Source organism: Phyllostomus discolor, chromosome 2 (assembly GCF_004126475.2).
Source record: "Phyllostomus discolor isolate MPI-MPIP mPhyDis1 chromosome 2, mPhyDis1.pri.v3, whole genome shotgun sequence".
Classification (NCBI taxonomy): Eukaryota; Metazoa; Chordata; class Mammalia; order Chiroptera; family Phyllostomidae; genus Phyllostomus; species Phyllostomus discolor.
In genome coordinates, this window is record NC_040904.2 from 34,839,094 (window position 1) to 34,862,955 (window position 23,862).

Consider the following 23,862-nt stretch of genomic DNA (forward strand, 5'->3'; position numbering starts at 1 on the left):
ACAAATTGTTCTCACACTGAGTTTTGTTTTGTTTTGTTTTTTTCCCTGTATTGTGGGGACAGAAAAGTTCACCTCTCTAGCAAACCTGATGCAAAAAAGGTATTTTAATAGATCCATCGCTTCTCCATTGGTGCTTGCAAAAATACACATTGGCTCGCCCTGGCCAGTGTGGCTTGGTTGGCTGGAGGCCACCCTATGCACCAGGGGGTCCCTGGTTGATTCCTGGTCAGGGCACATACCCAGGTTGTAGGTTCTCAGTCCCCATTCAGGGTGAGTATGGGAGGCTGATGTTCCTCTCTCACATTAGTGTCTCTTACCTTTCCCCCACCCCCTCCCTCCCCTCTTCCTTCCTCTCTCTCTAAAGTCCAGTGGACATTCCCTTGGGTGAGGATTTTAAAAAAGAAATCATTGGCTTACTGACACCCTGTTTGGAATTAACAATGCTATTTTTAAAGGCATTACTCTTAAGCTTCGAATTGAGTTTGAAATTGAGCTTGTGTTTTGGTTTGAGGGGAAAGACGTTATTAGTAACAGAGGTGTGCTTGCCTTCGTGTGCATCCAGCCACAGAGTCACAGTCTTTGCAAGCTGACTGAGACACGATCACATGGTGTCACCCATTCCCAGTGCCCCGGCTTCGGCATCTTCACTTTGGGGGCAGTGGTTCCTGCAGGCAATCCTTTCTACTTGTGAACAACCCTATCGTGTTGAAGCCTCACTCTGTCTAAACTCTTCACAGTTGATCCTGGGCCTTTCTCTAGAGCAGCGGTTCTCAAACTGTGGATCCTGAACCAGCAACACCAGCATCACCCAGAAACTTAACGATATGCAAATTATCAGGCCCTACTCTAGACCTGCTGAATCAGAAGCTGAAGTGCAGCTAGATGCTCTGTGCTCTAAGTAGCCCTGCAGGAGACTTGGGGGCATGTTACAGTTTGAGAGCCTCTGGCCAAGAGCACTGACTCCTAAACGTTCATTTTTATGAGAAGCACCTGGAGTACTTCTGCAGCCTCCCAAAGTCTGAGCCCCACTCCTATAGGCTGTGGTTTTATGGTTCCCAGAGGTACCTAGTCATCATTACCTCATAAAGTCAGCTGTTTCCTACCTAACCATCCTCACTGCTTTCCCATCTGTCTTGACTAGTGCAGGTTTTCTGTAACCTCCTCCATGCTCCTGTTTGGGTGAGTTCTGTTTCTTGATGGCCTGTTTATTTATTAGTCTTCACCTGAGGACAGGAATCGAACCCACAACCCTTTGGTTTACAGAACAATGCTCCAACCAACCGAGCCATACAGGCCAGGGGTCTTGATGGCCTCTCTCTGAGTCGTGCCCAGACCACCAGAAGTGGTGCTGGCTGGCTGGCTGGCTCAGAGAAGAGCAAGGCTGTCACCTTACTTGTTTTCCAAGTGGAACAGTTAGTAAGGTTGCCTAACATTACTTTTTTTGGCAGCCTCATTATGTGTCTGACTCATACTGAGCTGGCAAACAACTAAAGGTAGATTTGTTTGTTATGCTCATTTATGCTCTTTTTGCTCGGTAAAATGGGGATGAAAATAACATTTATTGAGTCCTTACTCTATGTCAACCACTGCATTAGCTTGTCAAGAAGTGAATCATGAATCATTTCATCCTAACAAGATGAGGTGGGCTTTATTAGGAGGCCTATTCTGTGGAGTTCAGAAGTAGCACAGTGGAGTCAGACGGCCTTCACTTCAATCCTGCACCCCTCACTCACTGTCTCGGTGACCTTCGAAACCCTCTGTGCCTCAGTTTTCTGGTCTGCAAAACAGGGATGATAACTTTAACTATCTAATAGAGTTATGTGTGTTTTAGATAAGATTTCAGGCACTTCATATGGGACTTGACGCATCGTCAGCAAGCACTCAGTAAATCCTGTTGGCTGATGTTTGGGAGGAAGGAACGGAGCTGGAAAGTGGGTTTTGACCAGATTAGAAGTAGGAGTGTCTGTGGGAACCTAGCATTTTCATTTAGGCAGTGTGGGAAATATTTAAGGTCTTTTTTCCCCTGTCAGGGCAGGGCACGGAAAAAAGCAAGCCTAAGGGTGGAAACAGAAGGGCCGGTGAGAGTCCTGGGAGCGGCCAGGAGGAGCGGGCGCGGCTGCAGCAGGGGCTGAACCTGAGCCAGCTCGGGCTGCCTTCCAGGAGGCTGCCCCTGAATAACTGCACTCCGAACACACGTTTCCCCAGAAAGAGGTTTCCTGTGTTAACGCTACTGTTTTAAATTCCTCCAGCAGTCAGCTGATAATTATTCTCTTCTTGCATATTTTTCTCTTCTTGAGTTAGATGATTAGGTAGATATTAGATTGGGGGTGGGGGTGTATTGTAAAAAGCCTGTGTTTTGTTTCTTAAGCCTCTCCTTTCCCCAGCCCTTCATGGGAGGGGTCCGCTGTCCTCCCTGCCCACCCCCCTCTGTACTCCAGGTGTCCTGAGTGCTAGGATGGCTAACTGGGAACCAGAGTCCTCTTATCCAGTTGAGAAGGGTCAGTTATAAAAGTCATTCTTCTTTTAGTACAGGTGGTGTCAGAAATTTCAGTGTGCGTGTCAAGTGCATTGTGGCAGGTTATGATCTGAAGCAGGAATATATCTAGCATCTAGAACTAGACAGTAGATATATTAAGAGTAGATTTTTTAATAAAAACTTACAAAGAATATTCTTCTTCATTTGATTCATTTAATCAGTACCATCAGTGTATCAATGGGCACTGCAGGCTCCTGGACACTTGAAGAGATTGTTTACATTCGTCTGTCCAAGACATTCTCAGAGTTACATCACTTCCTAATTGGAAAGCAAAGTTCCATTTCCCTTATACTTAGGTTGCAGACCATAACATTTCAGAAACCGATATGCAATGCGTGTAAAAAAACAAACAAAAAAATTGCCCTGCATATCTTATTTGAATTTCCAGATTAGCATATTACTTTAGCCAAGAGAAGACTTCTCAAGTTTGGGTTTGGGTTAAACTTCAACTAATTTAATACAACCTGAAAGTCAGTTTTTTCCGAGGTGAATTCCTGGACTTGTTTCTCAGGTGAGGGAGTATTTTGCTCGTTAGTCCCAGGTGAGCTCTCACTGGAGTTAGGAGATTACTTTCACATACTGCATTTTCCACTCCAAAACAAAGTGAACACTACCTGCCTTAGTCTTTGTTCCACTTCCCCAGCCTTCTGGGCTCCGAGTGCTGAGTGTTTATCAGAACAGAAGACCTGGCCATTGTACCGGCTCCACAGTTCTACTTCAATATGGAATGTGACTTGATCATTAGAACTAATTAACGTTACTTCAGTGCATTGGCTACACGGAAAAATGTTTTCCGTGCACTTTTACTGAAGCAAAATGTGTTTTTGTAAAAATAGGGGATAAATTGAAGTATATTAAAATCTAGGTAGTTGATTTCAAGGCCCAAGTTATTTAAATAATGTGAAAACACATTTGTTGGTTGTTTTAAATATCTGTTTCATTGGCAAAAGGCAGCTGTTGAACTGAAAGTGTGGTTTGAATTAAAAATATCTTTTGATGGGATTAGAAGCTGTGTGTGGTCCAGGTTGTGTTTAAGAGAGTACGGTGTGCCAGAATACCCAGAGACTCCCAGCCTAGACCCAGTTTATTACCCAGTTCTGACCAGTGTCCCTCAGTGCAGGTGGCTGAACTTAGCCGGCGGCAGTTCATTCACGTTAAAATAGACAAAGTACTTCCTGCCTCATGGGTTCAGGGTAGAAATCAGAGATGATGTTATCCTTATCAAATCTGGACGTACTTCGACACCTAGTAGGCGCTGTGTCACTAAGGTTGCATTATTTCACCTCTGGGCGTTTAACTGCAGATACCTCACCTCTAAAGGCAAGGGAAGTTACTAGTTCCTACTCCAAGCGCAGATGCTTGTGCAGAGCGAGTGAGTGTTCAGTGTTGTTTGTGGTGGTGCTCGTTGGTGGTCATGTCAACATTTGCATCTGTTCCCGAGCTCTTCGTCTCACCCTCACCTTCTGAGGACGGTTCACAAAGAAGCCAGTCCTTTTAGCTGTGGACCCTTGGCCATAATTAGAGGAAGCAGCAAAGTACTCAAGTCATAAAGTGAGGTCATGGCAGTATTGCAGCTCAGATGAAGACACGCGTTCGTGAGCCCAGCACAGAGCCACTCTTCGTGGGCGCTCAGCACGTTTTCTTCCCTGAGAGAAGTCAGAAGAGTAGCAACTAGTAACAACTCTATACATTAGCCCTTTAAAGGTCACCAGAGTGCTTTTGAATTCTTTTCTGGTTGTGTGGTGGAGTATAAAATATTTAAATATTTAAAAATATTTTTTAAATGTGTGTATTTTTAAATATTTAAAAGATATATTTAAATATTTAAAAAGATATAAGGTACTTTCCATATCCCTTATCTTAAGTAATCCTGTCTATAAATGCAGCAGAGGTGTTACTATCCCCATTTTATACTTAAGAAAACTGTGATTGAAAGCTGTTAGATGATTTCCCCAAGGCGACCAAAGTGCTGAGCAGGAGTCCCACCGCTGAAGAGAGTGACAGTGCGACTGCAGCATTCCTGTCACTGTCATTGTCGTTGCACGTGGAAGGCAGAGACTATATACCATGGGGTGCTTCTCGGTAAAAGATCAGAGAACCATAGAGTGACAAAGTAAGGAACCCAGTACCTATCAAAACACCGTTGAGGCTTTGGGGAAATAAGTGGAATGGCAAAAAAAAAAAAAATTAAATATTAAATCCACATTTTTCCTAATACTTGTTTTTTATAAAATATTTTTTAATTCTTATAAATGATTTAGATTACTTAGTATATTTTTTCTTGAACAGAACAACAATCTTAAGCAATAATTATCTCATTTAGTAGCTAAGGTCTGTGCGTGCTGCACAAAGCCAAACCCGGAACACAGAGTGAGCTCTGCAGGACTGCAGGTGAGCGGACGGAAGGAAGCATCCTGACCCCCGGACCCTAGGAGTACCTGCCCAGAGGGAAGGGAAGGCGTGGCAGTTTAAATGCTGGAAAGACATTAATGTAAACCTGGAAGCGAGGAAATTGGTTACACCTTTGAAGGAAGACTGAGACAATGTTTGACTTAATTCCCTTTTCCTGAGAAGGGGAAAATGGTAGTAATTCCTACCACCATGATTACCACCTTTTAAAAAAGATTTTTCTCCAATTGGAGAAAAATTTCTTGTTTTCCAATCATGGAAACTTACTCTTGTATGAATACCATAAAGGTGTCTGATAAAGCTGTTGGGTTGTTTTCTTACCGTTGAGTTGTAGAGGTCTTTATACATTCTGGATACAGTTTTTTGTCAGATACATAACTTGAACGTATTTCTCCCAGTCTGTGTCTTGTCTTCATTCTCCTAAGAGTGCAGAATTTTTTCATTTTTATGAAGCCCACTTTTTCAATTTTGTTCTTTTATGAATCATGTTTTCCACATGCTATCTAAAAACTCTTTACCTAATCTTAGGTAACAAGTATTTTTTCCTGTTCTTAAAAGTTTTATAATTCACACTTAAATCTGTGGTCCATTCTGAGTTAAGTTTAGATTAAAATGAGCTTTAGATTGAGATTTATTTTTTTCACTTTGGATATCTAATTGTTTCTATTCTTTCTCCATTGAATTACTTTTGCACATTTGTCAAAAAAATCAATTGGCCATATTTGTGTGGGCCTATTTCTGGAGTCTGTATCCTGTTACATTGATCTATGAGTCTGTCTCTTTACTAGTACCACACTATCGTGATTATGTAGCTTTATAATAAGTCCTCTGGGAGGAGTTTTATAATTCATGAACACAGTATGTCTCTCTCCATTTAGGTGGTCTTCAATATTTTCAGCAGTGTCTTATAGTTTCTGGGAGGCTTTTTTTCCTGTATCCCTATGCCTTTCCCCCTACTCTCAAGAATTTCCAGTAGATCATGTTGAATGGGAATGGTGAAAGTAGACATCCTTGCCTTGTTCCCCATCTTAAAGAGAAATCATTGAGTACTTTCCATTAAGTATAATGGTAAATATATAATGTTAGCTGTGGTGTTACTGTAGATGCCCTTGTCAGGATGAGAAAGTTTCCTTCTATCCCTATTTTGCCGAGAACTTTTAGTACAAATAGATGTTAGATTCTATCGGATGCTTTTTCTGTATTAATTGATATGATTATGTGGTTTTTTTCTCCTTTAGACTGTTAATATGCATTGGCTAAGGGCTAGGAAGGGAAAGAATGCAGGACAGCGGTGGGGAAAGGGAATGGGGGATTTTTCCCTGTTCACTGTGAGCATCCAGAGACTGCCTTCTCTCTCTGACCCAAGGCTTCTGGCAGAACTTTGGGCTGGGCAGATGTCTGCTCCTGGGTGTCAGGTCGCAGTGAGACCAGCCTGGGCACAGTGGCGGGGAGCAGTGGTCAACTCACTGGTGGTTCGGTGATAGTTCACATTCTCCCCCAAGTTCTCCAGCTACCAGTTACTTATTGGAGTTCTTAAATAGCTGCTCACTTATTTTGTCCTAGTTTAATAACTTCACTCAGTGGGAGAGACAGGGTGGAGTGCACTCACTCCATCTCACCTGGAATGAATCTAGTTTGTTTGTTTATTTGTTCTTAACAATCTACAGGCATATTGTTATATTGACTCGCAGAATTATATAACCTTTAAATTTGAAGAATTAAGGCTAGGTAAGGTTACACTTACACTCACAGGATGAATTTAGCTATGGGGATACTTAAATACTTTCTATTTAAGTATAAGCAATAAGTGTTGTAAATGAGAAGTGCATAAACCTCAATTATAGGAATATTTTAAACTAATCTGTTTCCTAAGAATGTGTGTCTGATGATATTTTTATCACATGATTTAAATACTATTTCAAATTCAATTCAAGTTTAAATGTGACTCCACATTGCCCCATTCATCTCAGTAAGATGCCTGTGTACCTAGCCAGGGGGTCTGGGTGGAGGTTTCTGCTCAAGGCCTAGGAACAGGGCATGGAGAGATGGAGGAGACGCAGGCCTGGGGGTGGTCTTGACGTGCGAGAAGCTGTAGAAATGTCTGAGGCTGCGGAGAGAGCTGCCCATATTGTACAGAGGAAAGAGAGGGAACAGAGGGTGGGGTGGGGCTGTGTATGAGCCCTTTGGTCTGAGCGTAGAGGAGAAGGGTCACCAAATGCCAGGAGAAAACAAGCTTCAAAAACATTCAGTCACTGTGGGAAGAGGTGTTGAGGATGAGGAGGGAGCAGTGCCATCAGTTTGTTGCATGATGACCCTGGAGAACTGTTTCAGTCAACCAGGAAGGAAATAGAGAAACAAGAAAAATAGGAATAACAGCAGGATACTAATTTACATATATAATTTAACTCTATTTGGTTTTAAATTCCTAGACCATGAGGGCAGTGTTAATACCTTTATTACCCATAACATGGTGCAGAGTAAACACCCAGTTAGGTTTTTGCACATCTGCAGACACCCTGTCACCAGCCGTGTGCGCACTCTGAGCTCTGGGTAGAGATGAGGAGAGATGCCTCGTGAACTCTGGCGGAGACTCATTTGTTCTGTTTGTTTGTTCTTTGTAGCCCACTTGCTTCCAAAACTGACTTGGAAGTGGCTAAATGGCCTTAGGATATCTTCCCCCAGACAACAGCCTTTTTAAAAAAAAAAAAATTAAAGAGCACAGGTATATCGTGCTAATGTGCCTTTTTGTTTATTGTTATACTCACAGCTCAGTTTATTACATAGAAAGGTGTCTTGAATTACTTGGGGTTTTTTGGTTTGTTTGGTTTTTTTTTATTCCATGATATTGCTTTAAGGGCAAGTAATAAATACTTCACACAATGTTTATTCCATATGAGGAATTGCTGCTTCTTACACTGCAATGTTTTTATTTTTTCATTCTCCAGGATCAGGATCCAGGCCATCAATGAAATTGGAGCTGGACCCTTTAGTCAGTTCATTAAAGCAAAAACTCGGCCATTACCACCCTTGCCTCCTAGGCTCGAATGTGCTGCAGCCGGGCCTCAGAGCCTGAAGCTGAAATGGGGAGACAGCAGCGCCAAGACCCACGCTGCCGACGACACGGTGTACACGCTGCAGCTGGAGGACAGGAACAAGAGGTACGGTGGCGGTGCAGTGCAGGTGCACAGGGAGGTCCCGGGGCTTTGGCTTCGGAATGAAACCCTCCTCGTTCATTTGTCCTCTAAAACCCCCTTCCTCTTCGGTGAAAGGTTTCCTATGTCGTTAGGTCCTGCATTTCTATACTCAGAGTTACACCCTCTGGTCTTCATTTGGAACTTCCTCACTAACATTCGAAAGGTCCTGATTTGCCCACATCAGATGACATATGTGTTTATTTTTTTCTTCATAAAGGCAGATAATGGAGAGAAATGATCTAAAAAGAAAATTGTCAAATTCAAGCCTACGCAATGTAATAGCATTAAATTAGTCACGAGTGCAGAGGGAAATAACACTCAGAAGGAGATGTTACCTCTTTAAATATTCAGTAACCATCAGGACAAACATGTTTACCAATCTGAAATAGCTGTGGTGATTTACAGATGGGGATTATACTCTGCAACTGTAGGCGATGCAATATTAAATTAACTGGGGCAAATAGGAGATTCTTCATAAGACTCCATAGAAACACTCTTAGCCACAGAAATCAAATCCAACCTTTCAGATAGTATTTATTTAACCTAACTTCATTTCCTCTGAAAATGGCCGATCATAAGGTGTGCAGCTGACCTGTATTTAAGAATAATTCAGATGCAGAACAGAAGTTAAGATGACAGAAAAATGTTCTATTGCCAAAAGTCCAAATCAAAATATCAGGTGAAGAGGTGGGACAGACACAGGCTGCTACTTTTCCTCGGGCATACCCACTGAAGCACAAAACCGGTGCTAGTGTAGAATATTTTTGTTGTTTCCCTTTTGTCCATCATCATCATGTCCTGTTCCTTTGTGTGTGGAACTGGTTTTAGGTGGCACGGAAACCCTTGTCCAGTCTCTGCCCTCCATGCTGTACTTGAGTGCTTTGATTCGCTTCAGTGCAGTGGTATGAATCATGCTGTGTGGAAGGCACTGATTGAGGTGGGCCTTCAGTGGATCAAGACAAAATCAAGGCCCTGCCTCCAGGAGCATAATATCAATGCACAAGTGGTCAGAGAACATTTGTGCCATTGGGAAAAGAGCTCTGAGGGTATGGAGGAGGCAGACATAGGAGCAAAGTGCTCTGGGAGTTTGGAGAAAGCAGAGGTCATCTGGTTGCAAAGATCAGGGATGGCTTTCTGGAGCAGGTGACATTTGAACTTGACTCCGAAGGATCTTTCAAACCCAGTAGTTTGGCTACAGAAGAACTAAAAGTGATTGTCCTCTTGGAAACTAGTCCTGCTGTGGCAAGTGCAGAGAAAGCGAGGCTTCTTTTTGGTGGGTTCACTGGAGATTGATGCATACTCAGTCAAAGACAAGATCATTCATTATCCTACAGTGCTGTGTGCCTGGGGGTGCATTTTCACGGACTCATTATGGTACTGGCAGGGGACTCCTCAGACTGCAGAAGGCTGTTTGGAATAGGAATTCTGGACCAACAGAAAGCATGATAACATGTAATGCTAGCAATTTGAGAAAATTTATAAATGAGCCCTTATGATTTTTCCTGGGCTTTTGGCTTCCATTGGTGGTAGAGAGACCCTCCATAGAGAATGTTTTCTAGTTGTTCTGCGGTGGTGGATGGCTCTGCACCATGTCAGCCATCTCTGTCTTGCTGTGGTCCTGTCCTGTGCGGGCAGCCACCTGAGGTCCTTGTACAGAGAACTGTACAGATGTGCAGAACAGAAGCTCCATGAGCACTGGTCCAAATGAGTATGTTGTCGTGATCCGTTTAACTATGCCAGACAAAAAATAGTGTACAATCTAGTAATCAACACAATGCTCTTTCCTCAAAAAAAAAAAAAAAACACTCAAGACTGGCCTTTTAATCAAATAAATGACTTGCCTAAATTTAAATGGCAATTTAAGAAAACTTACTATTAGAAACAGTATTTTTCTTAATTTTATGAGCTAGAGTCCAAATTTATCTTTTTAAAATTAGATTTGTCAGTGCTCTCAGAAAGTCATTAAAGTGATGGGAATGTAGAGCATAATAAATTCTCGTTCTATTTGTGGAATAATATTCCTGGGATTTAGTAGGATGAAACATGGCCTAATCTAAGTTTGAAGATGACCTTCCTTAGTGCCTTGAAACTGAACTCTTGTAGTGAATGGCCCCTTGAATCCAAGCCTTTAACTTTGGATCTTGTCTCTTAAGCATCAGGGAGAAATAATTTGAGTTGGATACATCAGCGTAGTCTTCGTCAGTTCTAGTCCTCTGGAGGTTCTTTAGGATTTGGACCTGGCCTGTGCAGTTGAAAGGAACAGTGTCTTCTTCCTCAGCGGCAGCTGTCTTTTTCGTTTGGGACTTACTGTTGCTGGAGTGGTTTCCAGTTGTGGGTTTCAGAAGAAATGTACATATTCTTTACTGTATGCATTGATTTCATTAACCACTAATAAGTTATTTTTATGGATGTAGCAGAAATATTATATGTTTTGCTTATGGCCAACATAAGAACCAGAGGTTCTTAATTGTTGTTTTAAGTGACTTTACTCACCAGTCCCTTTGGGCATTTGAAAATAGACCTGCTGATATCCGAGCTGGTACAGCTGTCCTAGCCAGCTGTGCAAGAAATTTTAGTCTTAAAACATATTTTGCAAAAGAAGCATAATAAAAATTGATAACTTCACGCCTGGTAATTGTCAGATTAAAGAGTTATGTTGATTTTGATTGCTAAACTTTTGGTCTTACTTTTCCCTCATCCATAAACCAGAGGTTGAACTGGAAGATGAACTCTGAGGTTCTTTCCACCATTTTTATCTTAAAACAACAATGTTGTAGATCATTTGTGAGCTAAATTCTTTACCAAAAAAAAGCTTCATTAAAAGTGACATGCTATCTCTTTTTCCTTCATATTTTAATTTCTCCTTTTGAAAAGAAAATAATAAGAAAGATGCTAACTTTCCTTAGGAGCCCAAAAGTCCTGCAGTTCTGCCTCTGTGATATGCTGGTTTCCTGTGTTCATTTTTATGCCCCTCAGTCAGAACATGTGAAATGACCCGGAGACTCTACACATAATGTTGGGCCAAAAATACATTCTCAAACTTTGTGTTTATTGAGCATCTACAAAGTGCCAGGCATTGAGAGCTTTCTGTCTACATTATTTAATTCTTGAGTAAAAAGTGGAATATTTCTGTGATGACAGGATATCTACCATAGCCCTCCATCATCTAGGTAAAAATAATCTTTTTGATAGATTAACTTGATTTCAACTTATGATATTTAGAAGTTTTACACATGCAAAAAAAATAAACTATGCTTAAGTATTGGGCAGACAAAGATGACCAAGGAAGTGTCCCTTAAGGAGCTAACTTGTGGGGGACAGGTAGAAGGGACAGATACATTTCAACAAATCATGATTCAGAGGGCTTAAAGATTGACAATATGCATGGAGCATTTAGGGAGGAAGGAAGAATGGTGTCCATCATACACTTAAATGAAGAGAGAAGGCTTCTTAGAGAAGGTAACAGGTTGCATGTGTCCTAAAAGGGTTTAAATCTTAAAATCTCATGTGAGAGAGCCTTAGGAAGGATGGGGACTAAAGGTAAGGACTCAGGCTTGGTGTGGAAATCAAGGATACAGACTCCAAAGCACAGAAATGGGTCCTGGGTATTTCTCAAGTAAAAGATGCCTCTTTTCTGCTACTTTACATGTGGCTCTATTTCAAATTGGGGCTATTTCATGTCAATAATAGGGATCCCAAAAGGGCATCTTGCCCAAATCCCTGCCTCAAACTAAATCAACCTAGAACTTACCCAGATACCAGGACTTGCTGTATTGAATGTTTCCCCCTGGAACAGGACATATGTTTCCTGTGTATTGAGGCTTTTAACTGACAGGTTCCTAGTCGAAGGTCACTGGCTACATATTAATGTGGCAGCCTCAAAGAAATGCTTTATTTTTACAGGGCTAAGTTTATCCCTAGGAGTTAGATTGTGATCACTCAATCGTAAAGTTTGTTTATTTGTTTGTTTGTTTAATTACTGCAATGAGCTAGGTCTTATGAGGTATACGTCGTATCTATATGGAGTTTATCCTTCTAAGAAAATAAATTAACATGAAAAAATGAACAGACAGCACAATAGAATTTAACTTCAGCAGAAAAATAAAATTTTATTAGTTTGCCCATAGAGTGATTTAGTGCATTATTCTTAGCAGATTGAACATAGGAGGTCTGAATGTCTGTAGTTCTTGTGTAATGCAAGAAAAATATAAACCCAAAGTAAACATTTTCATAATTCTGCATTAACCTAATGCCAGGAGTAGAACAACAAGGTCAGCTCATGCATTTTAAGGTTGTGACACTGTACTGATGACTTTGAAGATGCATTTGTCTGTGTTGTTGCAATGAAATGTTATGCCGCCCTAACAGAATTTGAGTTGATGCTGATTCTTGTCCTGACCCTCCTGAGTCCATGTTCCCGGTAATTGTGCACAGCACTGCAGCAAGAGGAACTTAAGTTCCAGGAATGCATTTATGGTTAATCTGTTGTTCAGGTTTAGTCAGACAGCCAACATATTTTAAAATAAGGCTCCAGCAAAACAGGGATGGGCAGAGGGCTCTAACAGAGTGGGTAATTACCGCACGCTCTCCATTTAACTCAGCCCTTGAGCTCGTGACACTTCCCTTCGGCCAGCAGAATTTCACGTGAACGGCATGACTGCCTGTTTGCTGCTCCAGGGGGACAGAAAACAGTCTGCATCGAGTAACCCTGAAAAATGCACACTAGGCAACCAGTAAAAGTGGACAAGTTGTGTGAGCACTGTGGGAAGAAGGACACTTCGGAAGTGTGCCTGTTACAGAGCAAACTCCTTCTATTTCTCGGAGCATGTTGCTAAATTAAATGGAATAGATGGAAGGCAACTAGGTCAGGGCCCACAAGAGACCCTCGGGATTAGCTTCCTTCATTCCTCTGGAATCATCCAGATTCACATGATCACGTTGTTGGGTAAATGGCGTCTTTACATCGCATTTCATTACCAGAAGGCAGACTGCCCTGCGCTGTGGGGGTGTCAAGTCTCGGTTGGGATCCCGGGTCGTTACCGAGTTTCTGGATGCCAAGAGGCACGTCCCTTCTGTTTGCCTTACTGTTTCTCTCTACAGAGTAGAGCTAATGAAGCCTGTCTCCAGTGCCTGATTAATGGAGAAGAGCATCTCTGTTTCTCAGAAAAGGAGAATAAAATTTCAGCCTACAAAATAAAGAATATTGCAGCTTAGTCAATCTCAGGATAAAGTGTCTAGACACAGGCAGAAGTGAGGGGTGGTAAGTGAACTGCTTGATATCGTAATTAAGCCAGAAGTAGAATTCAGATTACAGGGGTTTTTTTTCTTCTATTTGAAAATTCTATAGAAGAAATTCTATTTGAAATAGAATTTCTATCTATTTAAAAATAAATAACCAAATGGAAGTGGATAACATTTTTTTCACCATTTTTCCTAAATCAGGTAAGGTGGAGGGAGGCCCACTAAAACAGAGGCAGGCTAAGGAAGTCTAGAAGGCTTGGAAGCGCGTCCTTGCAGAGGAGATTCGTGGTATATATTTGAAAGCAAAGCAGGAGAATGGGAGGTTTCAAGGTTCTCAGGTGGTCTTTAGAGATTCTAGCCATCCTTCCTTTCAATGTAAATAAATCTCTTTTTAGTACAAGGGGGGACCCCCCACACACACACACAAAAATGAAATTACCTTCTGGAGGTAGGCCCCTTTTAGTACAGGCTTCCCCCGCTAGGTGAGTGTTCTAGGAACCCATCTGTGTCAGTGTTCCAGCCAAAGTTGTTGCGAGAGGCTGCTTTCGGCCTCAGTGAATCTGTTTTGAAGACTCTCTCAATGCACTTGCCCATTTCATGACAGGTGATTTATGAGCACACCTGTCCTCCCTGTGCTGAGTGTTCAGCAGTTTTTGACCAAAAGCAGCATCACCCTCGTGCCCCACCCTCCCTGTTCACCTGATCTCTCCTGGAGCAGTTTTTGTTTCCCTGGATGAAAAAAGTCCTCAAAGGGAAACGTTTGCCAATGTGGAAGAGGTGAAACAAAATATGGCAGAAGCACTAAAAAGCATCAAAATTGATGAGGCCAAAAACTGTTTTGAGCAGTGGGAAAACCATCTCAATAGTTGTATTTCATCAAATGGGGAGTATTTTGAAGGTGACTGAAGTTTAAACATGTACGAATAAATACACAGTATTTTATAAGTAAATTCTGGGTTTTGGATCTTCTGTACATCAATAACAAAGTCCAGCTTGAACCAAAAACTTGAAAATAGGAATTTGTTTTATTCTACAAACAGAGTCTCATCAGTAGGTGCAGTGACAGTTTGTTTCTTAGAAAGAGAACGTAACCATAAGTGCTGTGGCCTGATCGCTCACAGGCCCAAGGTCCACGAGCAGCTGGGGACAAGGGGTAGTAGGAATGGAGCTCCTCTTCTCGCTGCTCTTTTGGAAATCACTCTTGGCACTTTTCACGCTCAGCCTGCACATGGGGACTCTCATTAACATCAAAACCAGTTTAGGAAATGCACCTTCCCGTCTCAGGTGTCCCCACACGATGCCATCTGCTCCCACCTGCTTCTGCATAGACAGGACAGGACTCGGTGTTCTCGGCGCAGCGAGAGCACAGACTCTTAATTCCTGTTTTCAAACATCCTCTATCCCACACATCACTTCAGTAACGTAGGAAATTCACGCACTCACACCATACAGCCCAGGGAAACAGAGAAAAAATAGAGACAGCGACATGTGATTGTTAAGGAATATAGCCGTGCTGAGCTTACTAACATCTGTTGATTTGTAATATTGCGAAACATCTTTTGAAATGTGCGCTTGGCAGCCTTGAATAGGTGGCAGGCCATTTGAGGTCAGCAGGTTGGATCGTTCTGACGAGTTGATATTAATGGGCTGCTGTTAGCCTGTAATGGCCTAGGGATCGTACGATAGCAACAAAGGGGCGAACACAGAAACCTTCGCATTAGCCCTTATGTTCTCCTGCCAATTTAAGTTATAAGCTGTCTGAGAACATTCTTGGATATATCTTTTGAATATATCTTTTGAAACAAAACTTTTTAAAGGAGCACACTTTAAAATTAACTTGTTTGTATATTATTTTTCTCTAAATTATTTAACATAAACATCCAAAGGTGTGACATGTCTGGGTTTCTTCAGTGCAAAAAAGTCAGCTTTCAGAATGTTAAAGCTTAAAATACTGAGGTTAAAAGTTATAGCCACCCCCTAGAATTTCTTAAAAATGTCAAGAATCTGTTGTTTTGCCTCCCCAGTATATATTTAACATGGATCATAGAATTTACTTGGGCCTTTCATTTGGATCTCATAAAAATTTCCGCCAGATGAACAAGACAGCTAATATTACCCCTAGTGTCTGGAAACTCAGCTTTGGAAGTTACTCATTCGATCAAGTTCACAGTGGCCAAGGTCGTCATACCCCTGTGGAGTGCTCTGACAGGCAAGCAGAACTGGCAAAATCATTTTGTACCCACAGATCGGTGGGACATTTTTTTTGTGATCACTGATAAATTGCCAATAATAAAACACACGCTTGCTTGCTACTGTCCAAGTGTTCAGTTTTGAGAAGGCTTTCGGTCACTGCAGCAAGGCCAAGGCGGAGCCATCGAAGAATTTATTTACACTGTAAACTTTCAGTGACCCACCAACCTTCTGTCTTGTTTGTGTTTTCCTCACCAGTATTTTTTATGCAAAAGAGCTTTTCTCTCTCTTCATTTTTCCTTTCCCTAAATGAAAATGCCCACATTTCCATTAACAGGCAGCACTGAGGCAGGACCCCGTCCCCATCGGCCTCTGTTTGCAGCAGAGGCTCTTGGCCACCTCCCCCACCCCCAGGCCTGGGGTCACAAGATGGGGCAGAGGGTGCTCAGAGCACAGCTTCTCTTCCACCTCCGGAAAGCCTGAGGGGATGTCAGTGAGAGGAATGCCTTCCGGGGATATCCTTCAGGCTTCTCCAGGGCTGAGAAAGGAGTTAAATCATTCCTGAACCTTGGCTCTTGGTTATTAATAACAAGTGCTAGGCGGTTTGTGATGGGTTCTCCCTGCATTGTCCCATTGGATTCTCATAACAAGCCCTGAGGGTTAGGCTCAATTATCGCACCCATTTACAGAGGAGGAAGCAGCTTACCGGGCTCTGGAGCCCAGAATCACCAGGCAGTTGAAGCTGAATGCAGACGTGAGTCTGCTGACTGTAAGGTTTTTATTACCTCCTCTACCTTCAGCCCCTGTGCCAAAGGCCCCCCTGTGGTGGGGCCCCGTGGGTATGTCCACACCTGTCCTCTTTTTGCTTGGTCTTCACGGGAGCCCTGCACCATGGGGCTAATGCCTCCAAAGGTGCATGCATGGCCATGGGCAGGAGGGACTGAGGGTGGAGTAGAAGATCCCTCAGGAACTGCCAGTGTGGGGCCAGGTTGACCTTTAAGGAGCTGTGATACTGTGCAAGGGTGTCCAACCTTTTGGCATCTCTGGGACACACTGGAAGAAGCAAAGTTTTCTGGGCCACACATTAAATACATGTGGCATGTACTCACAAAAACAATCTCATAATGTTTTAACTAAATTTACGATTTTGTGTTGGGCCGCATTCATAGCCATGCTGGGTTGCGTGCGGCCCATGGGCCATGGGTTGGACACCCCTGCAAGGGGGTCCCCGTGGCTACGTATCCCTTTGCCTGAGCTGATACTAAAATTACTCAGTGACTTTCGAGCATGGACTATAGACCAGGACCCATGTCGTCTGTTACACATACATTATTTCAGTGTTTTGTGTAGTACAGGAGTATTTGTATAGTAAAAGGGACATTTTGAACATTTCATTTTTACTCTTTGGCCACCAAACTAGTTTATTTTGGAGAGAGCTGTATGTCTGTGTAGCACAGGCCATTACAGATGTGGCAGAACATCGCCGATTCAGATGCACCTGATCCTGTTGGCGCATAAGCCGGCAATGCCCCAGCAAGCTGGAGAGCGGCCTGCATGGGAGGGGTGGGGAGCCACGGCCATCCCTGCGTCACATGAGCCCATCTGGAACCCCTGGAGGGGTCTGTGGGACTCAGTGGACAGAGTCTGGAGCCATCGGATACCGTGTGTTGAACCTTTACTGTGTATTGGGCTCAGGGCTGGGCTTTTAACCCACATTTCCAGATTTAACTCTTAAAACAACCCATGAGGGTGGATACTGTCCCTGTTTTGCGGACGGGAGAAACTGACACTTAGCAGGGGCGAGTGCTTCAGCAGTAAGAGGCAGACCTGAGATTTGGGCCCACGTCTTGCGCTCCGCCACTTCTCTCCGACAGTGTTGCAGGGAGACCGGAAAGACAGTCCAGTCCTTACCAGGCAGCAGAGTCCAGGGTGTGGCCAGGGGAAGCAGGTCTCTCCCCACATAGTGTGTCCCTCTTGCCTGGGCCACACCACCATCAAAAATCAAGCAACTGAGGTCTCAGAGAGTTTTTTCACCATCTTTTATGGGTTAGGCACCCAGCTTTATGTCCAGCTGACTGCTTCCCATTCCAGGGTCTTCTCCCTTCCCCCAGGCTTGGGCAGTGCATGCCAGGGTGGTACGGATCAGGCCTGCGAGCCTACCAGACTTCCGTCACCCTCTGGCTGTGACTGGTGTCTCAGGACTTGTGGCCCATGCACGTGTGTGGGGTCCAGGCACTGACCCTGGGCACTCTCAGGTTAAGGGGGAAGGAGACGGGTCAGGAGAACTGGAGAGCCACTGTCCTCTTCATGGCCAAGCTCTGCCCTGAGCTCTGTGTCCTTGGTTGCATTTGAAATGTGGAGTCTTCCGGCATTGTGTCTGAGGAAGTGTAGCACGTTTAATTCTATCACTGGAGCCTTCTTGCTTACTTATTAATGAATTTCAAAATGAAGTTGGTGTTTTAAAAAAAAGGACTTAGGAGACAGAAAAAATTAAGTTGGTGTTTGTAAAACAAATATTTGATGAATGTTGTTAATCTCCCCCCAGTGGTTGTAGCTACAGGGTGTGTTAACCTGCGAGTCTCTGAGAGGCCACCGTGCTACTGGCATAGATCACTAGCTCTGGAGAAAGATGATTCTTTCTTCTCCTGCCTCTTAGAATGATGGAAAATAATTGAGAATTGGGATGAAAAAGAGATTGCATTCTTTCTGTGTTGTCTTGCCTGCTTTTTTATTTTGTTCTGGTGGGCCTTCATTGTTTGAAATGGAAGTTACTGTCAGCGTGTACAGAAAGAAATTGAGGATCGACACCATTTGCCCGAGGCCTGCTCTGTGTGGGCACTTCCAAGTGAGCTATTGGGTCCAATCCCACCCCAGCATGCTTAGGGAGTGACTCTTGCTAGTGCATCACTGACAGTCCATATGCAAGAGGGTGCATGGCCTTAACCCCGCCCGAGGATGGGGCCTCATCTGCGGGGCAGCCTCGCTCACCACGCAGCTGACTTCCCACCAGGAGAAGAGGCAGTGGTGTCGATGGTCTCTCAGGAGGGAGAGCAGAGCTTCTTTGATAAAATCCTTCTTCTCCACATTGTAAAATGATTATAGCCAACACAACTGAGTGACTACTACGTGTCAGGACTGTCCTAAACACTCTTCTTTCATTAACTCCTTTAAACCTCACAGGAGATCTGAGGCCGGTACTGTCATTGTTGCACAGAGGAGAACACGGAGGCACGAAGAGGCCGAGGCTGCCGGCGACTCAGGCTGCGGAGCCCGTGCTGGTCGCAGGGCGCGCATTTGCAGAGAGCGTGTCAGCCCCTCGGAGGGGTGCAGGAGAAACATGCAACCAGCGTTAGCCCTTGCAGTGCTTCAAAATGAAAACCCTTAAAATGGGACCGAAAGGGCCAAACTGGCCATTGTCATTTGAAGATATTTTCAGGAACCTAAAATTAGAGATGAGATTTTTCTGAAGGATTCATTTCCCGATTGTTAAACTGACTTATATGTAGAGTTTAACTAGAATTTATTCACTTGTGCATCATATACATTTCTTTGTTAAAACAGTAAAATAATATGAAATTAGAAATAGCCGTGATAAATTATTTCCATATTATAAAAAGTATTAATACCATGTGTTTCTCATCCCTTTCACCCCAGAGTCTCCTTCTCAAAGTTTTCTTTCTGCTCTTAGCTATTTATTTCCTTAAGAAAAGGGTAGAGGAACCTTGGGGGTGTGGAAAATTCGAAGTCCTAAACAACCCACAGACTTGCTGGCTCCAAAATGGCTCCCCATGGGATGAGATGATTCAGGGGGAGGTCCTGGAAGGCAGCGGGGTCAGCCGTGTTGCTCCATTGCCAGGCCCGTGGGGACGTGGTACCTCTGTTTCTCTAGGTGGCCCTTTAGTGTGGAGTTGACGCTGGTGATGCTTGTCTATCTTGGACCGTTAATCTAACACTCTTAGGATTCCTGATGTCTCCTGGCCCCCTGCCACCACCACCCCTTTTCCCCTTGCACTCAGGAGAGAGCCTGTGTCACACCCATCTTCACCTTCCTGCGCTTACTGAGGGCTCCGTGCCTGGTTAACTACATGACCTAGGAGTTAGCCACCATCTGTTTTAGCTGCTTCCATTCACATTTTGAGAACAAAATAAAGAAAACTTGCCTCTTCCTCCCACCCCTTCACATTTCTTTCATGCCTTTTCATGGAGGTGGGAGGTCAGACAAAGCAGGGATGGCTTTCACTGAAGCAGCAGGCAGGTCGTGCTTTATCATTGCCGGAGCAGACAGTGGGCTAAATGAAAGGACCAGTCGGAGGCATGCTTATCCTACTGCCTACATAGATACATTGAACTTATTTTCAAAAGAAAATACACGCCTTAGAGCAGGGCATGATAGGAAACCAGTGCTGTTGGTGGTACTGCTCTCCAAACTCATTTAAAACCAGGCTTTACTGTACATTTGTAATGAAGATATAGCACTTTTACTTCTTAAACCATGACTTCCATTTTGTGGTATAATTAAGGGCAATTACTCAGGTTAGAGATTTGGGCCAGGTGAGGCTGACTTAATAAATAGCTGTTTGCCTCCAGCATTAGCAAGGGTGTCTTCATTAAGGTGGCGATGTGTCAAGAGCCCTGGGTAGGTTGCCATGGTATTTGTGGGTTTCAGCCTGGACTCTGCCTTTCCCTGAAATTAAAATGTTCAGCCACCAGTAAAAGGTGCTTCCTTACAGAGCAAAGCAGAAGGAAGTGAAGGATTTAACCAGTGAAGTGACTATGGCTCGGGAACTCGATTGCAAAGGCCAATGAAGGCATGGATATTTTAAAAGAAGTATTAATTCTGAAGGGTTTTATTAAAAAAGAAGTTTCATCTTATCCATCCATCCATCCATGTACCCAGGAGGACTATCCTCTAACATGTGGAAGAGCCGCTGCTCTCCAGAAAACCCTGCCTGCCCCCAGGACCAACTGACCCACAGGGATTAGGTCTTGCTCAGCTCTGTGTCCCAGAGCCTGGCACAGAGCAGATGTTCAGATGTTTGCGAAATGAATGCATGAATTTTGCTTAGCCCTTAGGTGAAATCGACTTACGAGTCACATTTTGAATTATGATTCTATCACTGACCAGCTTCCAGCAGTATCTGAACACAACCAGTTGTCCTCAGATGCTGTGCCAAAGTGCTGGAAACTGGGAGAACCCCCTGGACCAACAGGATTCAGATCTCGTATCAACTAAAGAGCCAGGATAACTTATGGAAACTTAGGTTATTTCCAAAATGTTACAGTTAGCTATAAAAAGACAAACGATGACCGTATGTTGTAGTTACAAGTAATGCAGTTTCATTGTGAAAAAAATAGTCATTTTTCAAGACCCCTACTTTTTTTTACCTCCTGCCTTCTATGCTTAATGTCTCATGGAAATAGTAATTAGCAAAGAAGTACAAACATTTTGTCTGGTTCAGACAGGGGAAGGAGCCAGAAGCTGCCAGTCAAAACTGGCTAGCCTGCCCCAGCTGTTTGTCTGCTAGTTTTATTAACTGTGATGGATGATTGTAAGCAAAGTATTTTTTTCCTTTTTTTTTTTTCCTAAAACTTATAATCCTAAATCTTTTCTTACTATTGGGAAATGGGCTTTGAAAGATCTTGGAAAGATAAGGGTTAAAATTTAAGTATTTTCTAGCTAAACTTAAGTTATTTGGAAAATTCAGGAAAAGAGGACATTGTATTTATTTCTTTGGTGCCCAATTAACATTAACATCATTGCCTAGTACGTAGTAGAAGGTAGGTTAGGTTAACAGTATCTGGTTATGGAAAATTTGAAATTTTATTGAAAACTAAAAGCATAAACAAGTGATATTTTTAGAATCTATAAGCATAACAAAAGGGATCTCATTCTAGGCCTAATATGTATTTAAATCTGTTTTTCTTATTTGTAAAGATACATTAGACCCTAAACTATAACATAACAACTGGTTGATTATTATAATTCAGACGATATGGAAAGCATTTACCAAGTTGGCCTAATCTACTCCACTAGTTTGTATCGTAATTTCCTATCAGTAATAGAAGTTCCTGTGGCTAATGGATTCGGCCCCTTGTTCTAGGTTTATTCCAATCTACAGAGGACCCAGCCACACCTACAAGGTCCAGAGACTGACGGAATTCACCTGCTACTCCTTCCGGATCCAGGCAGCAAGTGAGGCTGGAGAAGGGCCCTTCTCGGAAACCTATACCTTCAGCACAACCAAGAGTGTCCCCCCCACAATCAAAGGTTTGTGGACATTGTATTTCTCCTGTTTGTGGCCATGCTGTTCTGAGAGAGTACAATTCTGACTTTAGGTATATTCTTCTAATGTTCCTCAGCAAGATCTAACCAAAAGAACTTCCTAAGAGAAAAGATAGGGAAATGGATTTGGGGGTGAATGAGAGGCCTTAAAGGAGATGGCCTGCTGATAAGCTTGCTCAGGTGTGTAAGTGATTGTTACAGATAATTTAATAGTCACATCCCCACAGCGGGGAGATGGACAAAGGAAAGAAACAGACCTGAGGGACAGACTTCGGCTAGACATGAGAGTGAGTTCCCGACATAACACTTAGGACAATTTACTGTGGAAGGTTTGAGGGTCTCCCTTCCCAAAGACATTGAGGAGAAGCAGAGGCTGGCATTCATCTCTGAGTGACCTTGGTGCCTAGAGATGAGAGACTGAGGTAGGCAGCTTCGGCAACCCGTTCCCTGGCCCGTAGCTCTCACTGGGGAGAGACGCCTTTGGCAGGCTGCAGCCATGGTCTGTTCCCATATATATGGGTATTCGTCTTGAGGTTTGTGAGTGACTAGTTTACTCTCTGCCCCCTCCGTGGGGTCGGGGGGCAAGCAAAAGCCACTCCACCCAGGTACCCTCTCCACCGAATCTGCTGAGCCCTCATCTCCCAGTTCCAGCTGCAGCGTTAAGCCCTCTGCTGGCTGCCAGGCAGGGCAGAGAACCTCAGGACGATGCCGGCTCAGCCTTTCCCCCTCTGCCTTGGGTGTAAGCCTAGCCCCTCCATGGACTTGTGAACCCTGCTCTCCCCAGTGGCACAATTCTTGTGAAGGTCCTACTGCCCATCTTTGAGGGTGTGGGCAGTACTGGTGGCTTTATCCCGCTGCTGCCCAGAATGACCTTGAGGTGGACAGACAGGCTGCCCACCTGAACCACGTTTTATGTGGTTAAAGTGGGGTTTATTATATTGTTTAGGTGGCTGGGGGGCCAGCAAAGCTATTTGACTCACTGGGTCCGTGAGCAGGAACTGTATCAGCCACCACCACAGCTCAGAGTTCATGACAGGGGTGAGGGGCCTCCAGGACCTGGGTCGGGGCCTGGCTTGGATTCTGTGCAGGTTTCCCATAGTCCCTTGCGGGGTACTTTATGGTATATACCTCCCCCTGCTTCCTGCCCCACAGCGGTCCAGAAGCTCTTTGGCAGCTGCTACCTCATGTGACTAAGAAATTGGTGTAAATGGATGGACACACACAAGGCCTGGCTGGGTTGCCTGGGGGGGTAAATTCCTCGGCCTTTTAGCACAGCTTTGCCTTTCAGCTGCAACAAGATTCCCAGACACACTGTGGCTGATAGAGGTTATCGGGGTAAAGGTTTGCCTGCTTACCATTAGCAAACTTTACCTCCCGAAGTGATTGTTGGTAGAGATTCATTTTGTGGAAAACAGAACACTGAATTGGTGGCACCTGCTTTTCCCAGCACGTTTACTTCGGAAGGACAGTGTCCTCACCCTGCCACCTGACCAGGGCTCTCCCCCTCCCCCTCAGACTCGGGAGAGTGGTGTCTTAGCTGGAGACTGTTCAGTCTGATGAGGCTTTTTATTTAGTTTTTCTATAAATTGCTTGGAGTTTTGACCCATTAATTCCAACTTTTTTTAAAAGAAAACCTTTATTTTTCTGAAAAATGCTTGCACAGAATTATAAGTAGAAACAATTGTCTCTAAAGAATTAATGTTAAGTAATTAGAAATGAAAGAATAAGGAGATTCAGAGAGAGTAGAAAAATGGATATTGAACTAAGCTGTAGACACAGGGGTGTCCAACACCTGACCGCATGTGGCACAGGAGGGCTATTCTGTATGTGGCCCAACACAAAACGTGAATTTACTTTAAACCTTTTTTTTTGACTCATCAGTTTTCATTAGTGTTCTTGTATTTAATGTGTGGCCTAAGACAACTCTTCTTCCAGTGTGGCCCAGAGATGCCAAAAGGTTGACCACCCCTGTTAGAGGTATAGCATAAGCTATGAGAAAATATTTAACT

General features: G+C 43.5%; 1 protein-coding gene across 8 annotated transcripts in view; it reads left to right on the forward strand.

Moving 5' to 3' along the window:
• The window catches only part of FNDC3B (fibronectin type III domain containing 3B), a 315,121-nt gene that overhangs the window by 278,404 nt on the left and 12,855 nt on the right, over positions 1 to 23,862 (forward strand). For all 8 annotated transcript variants that reach the window (XM_036017697.1, XM_036017701.1, XM_028504578.2 and 5 more), the window contains 2 exons: positions 7,891 to 8,103; positions 21,672 to 21,838. In XM_036017697.1, coding sequence (XP_035873590.1) covers positions 7,891 to 8,103; positions 21,672 to 21,838 — 380 coding nt within the window. The remainder of the gene's footprint in view (positions 1 to 7,890; positions 8,104 to 21,671; positions 21,839 to 23,862) is intronic.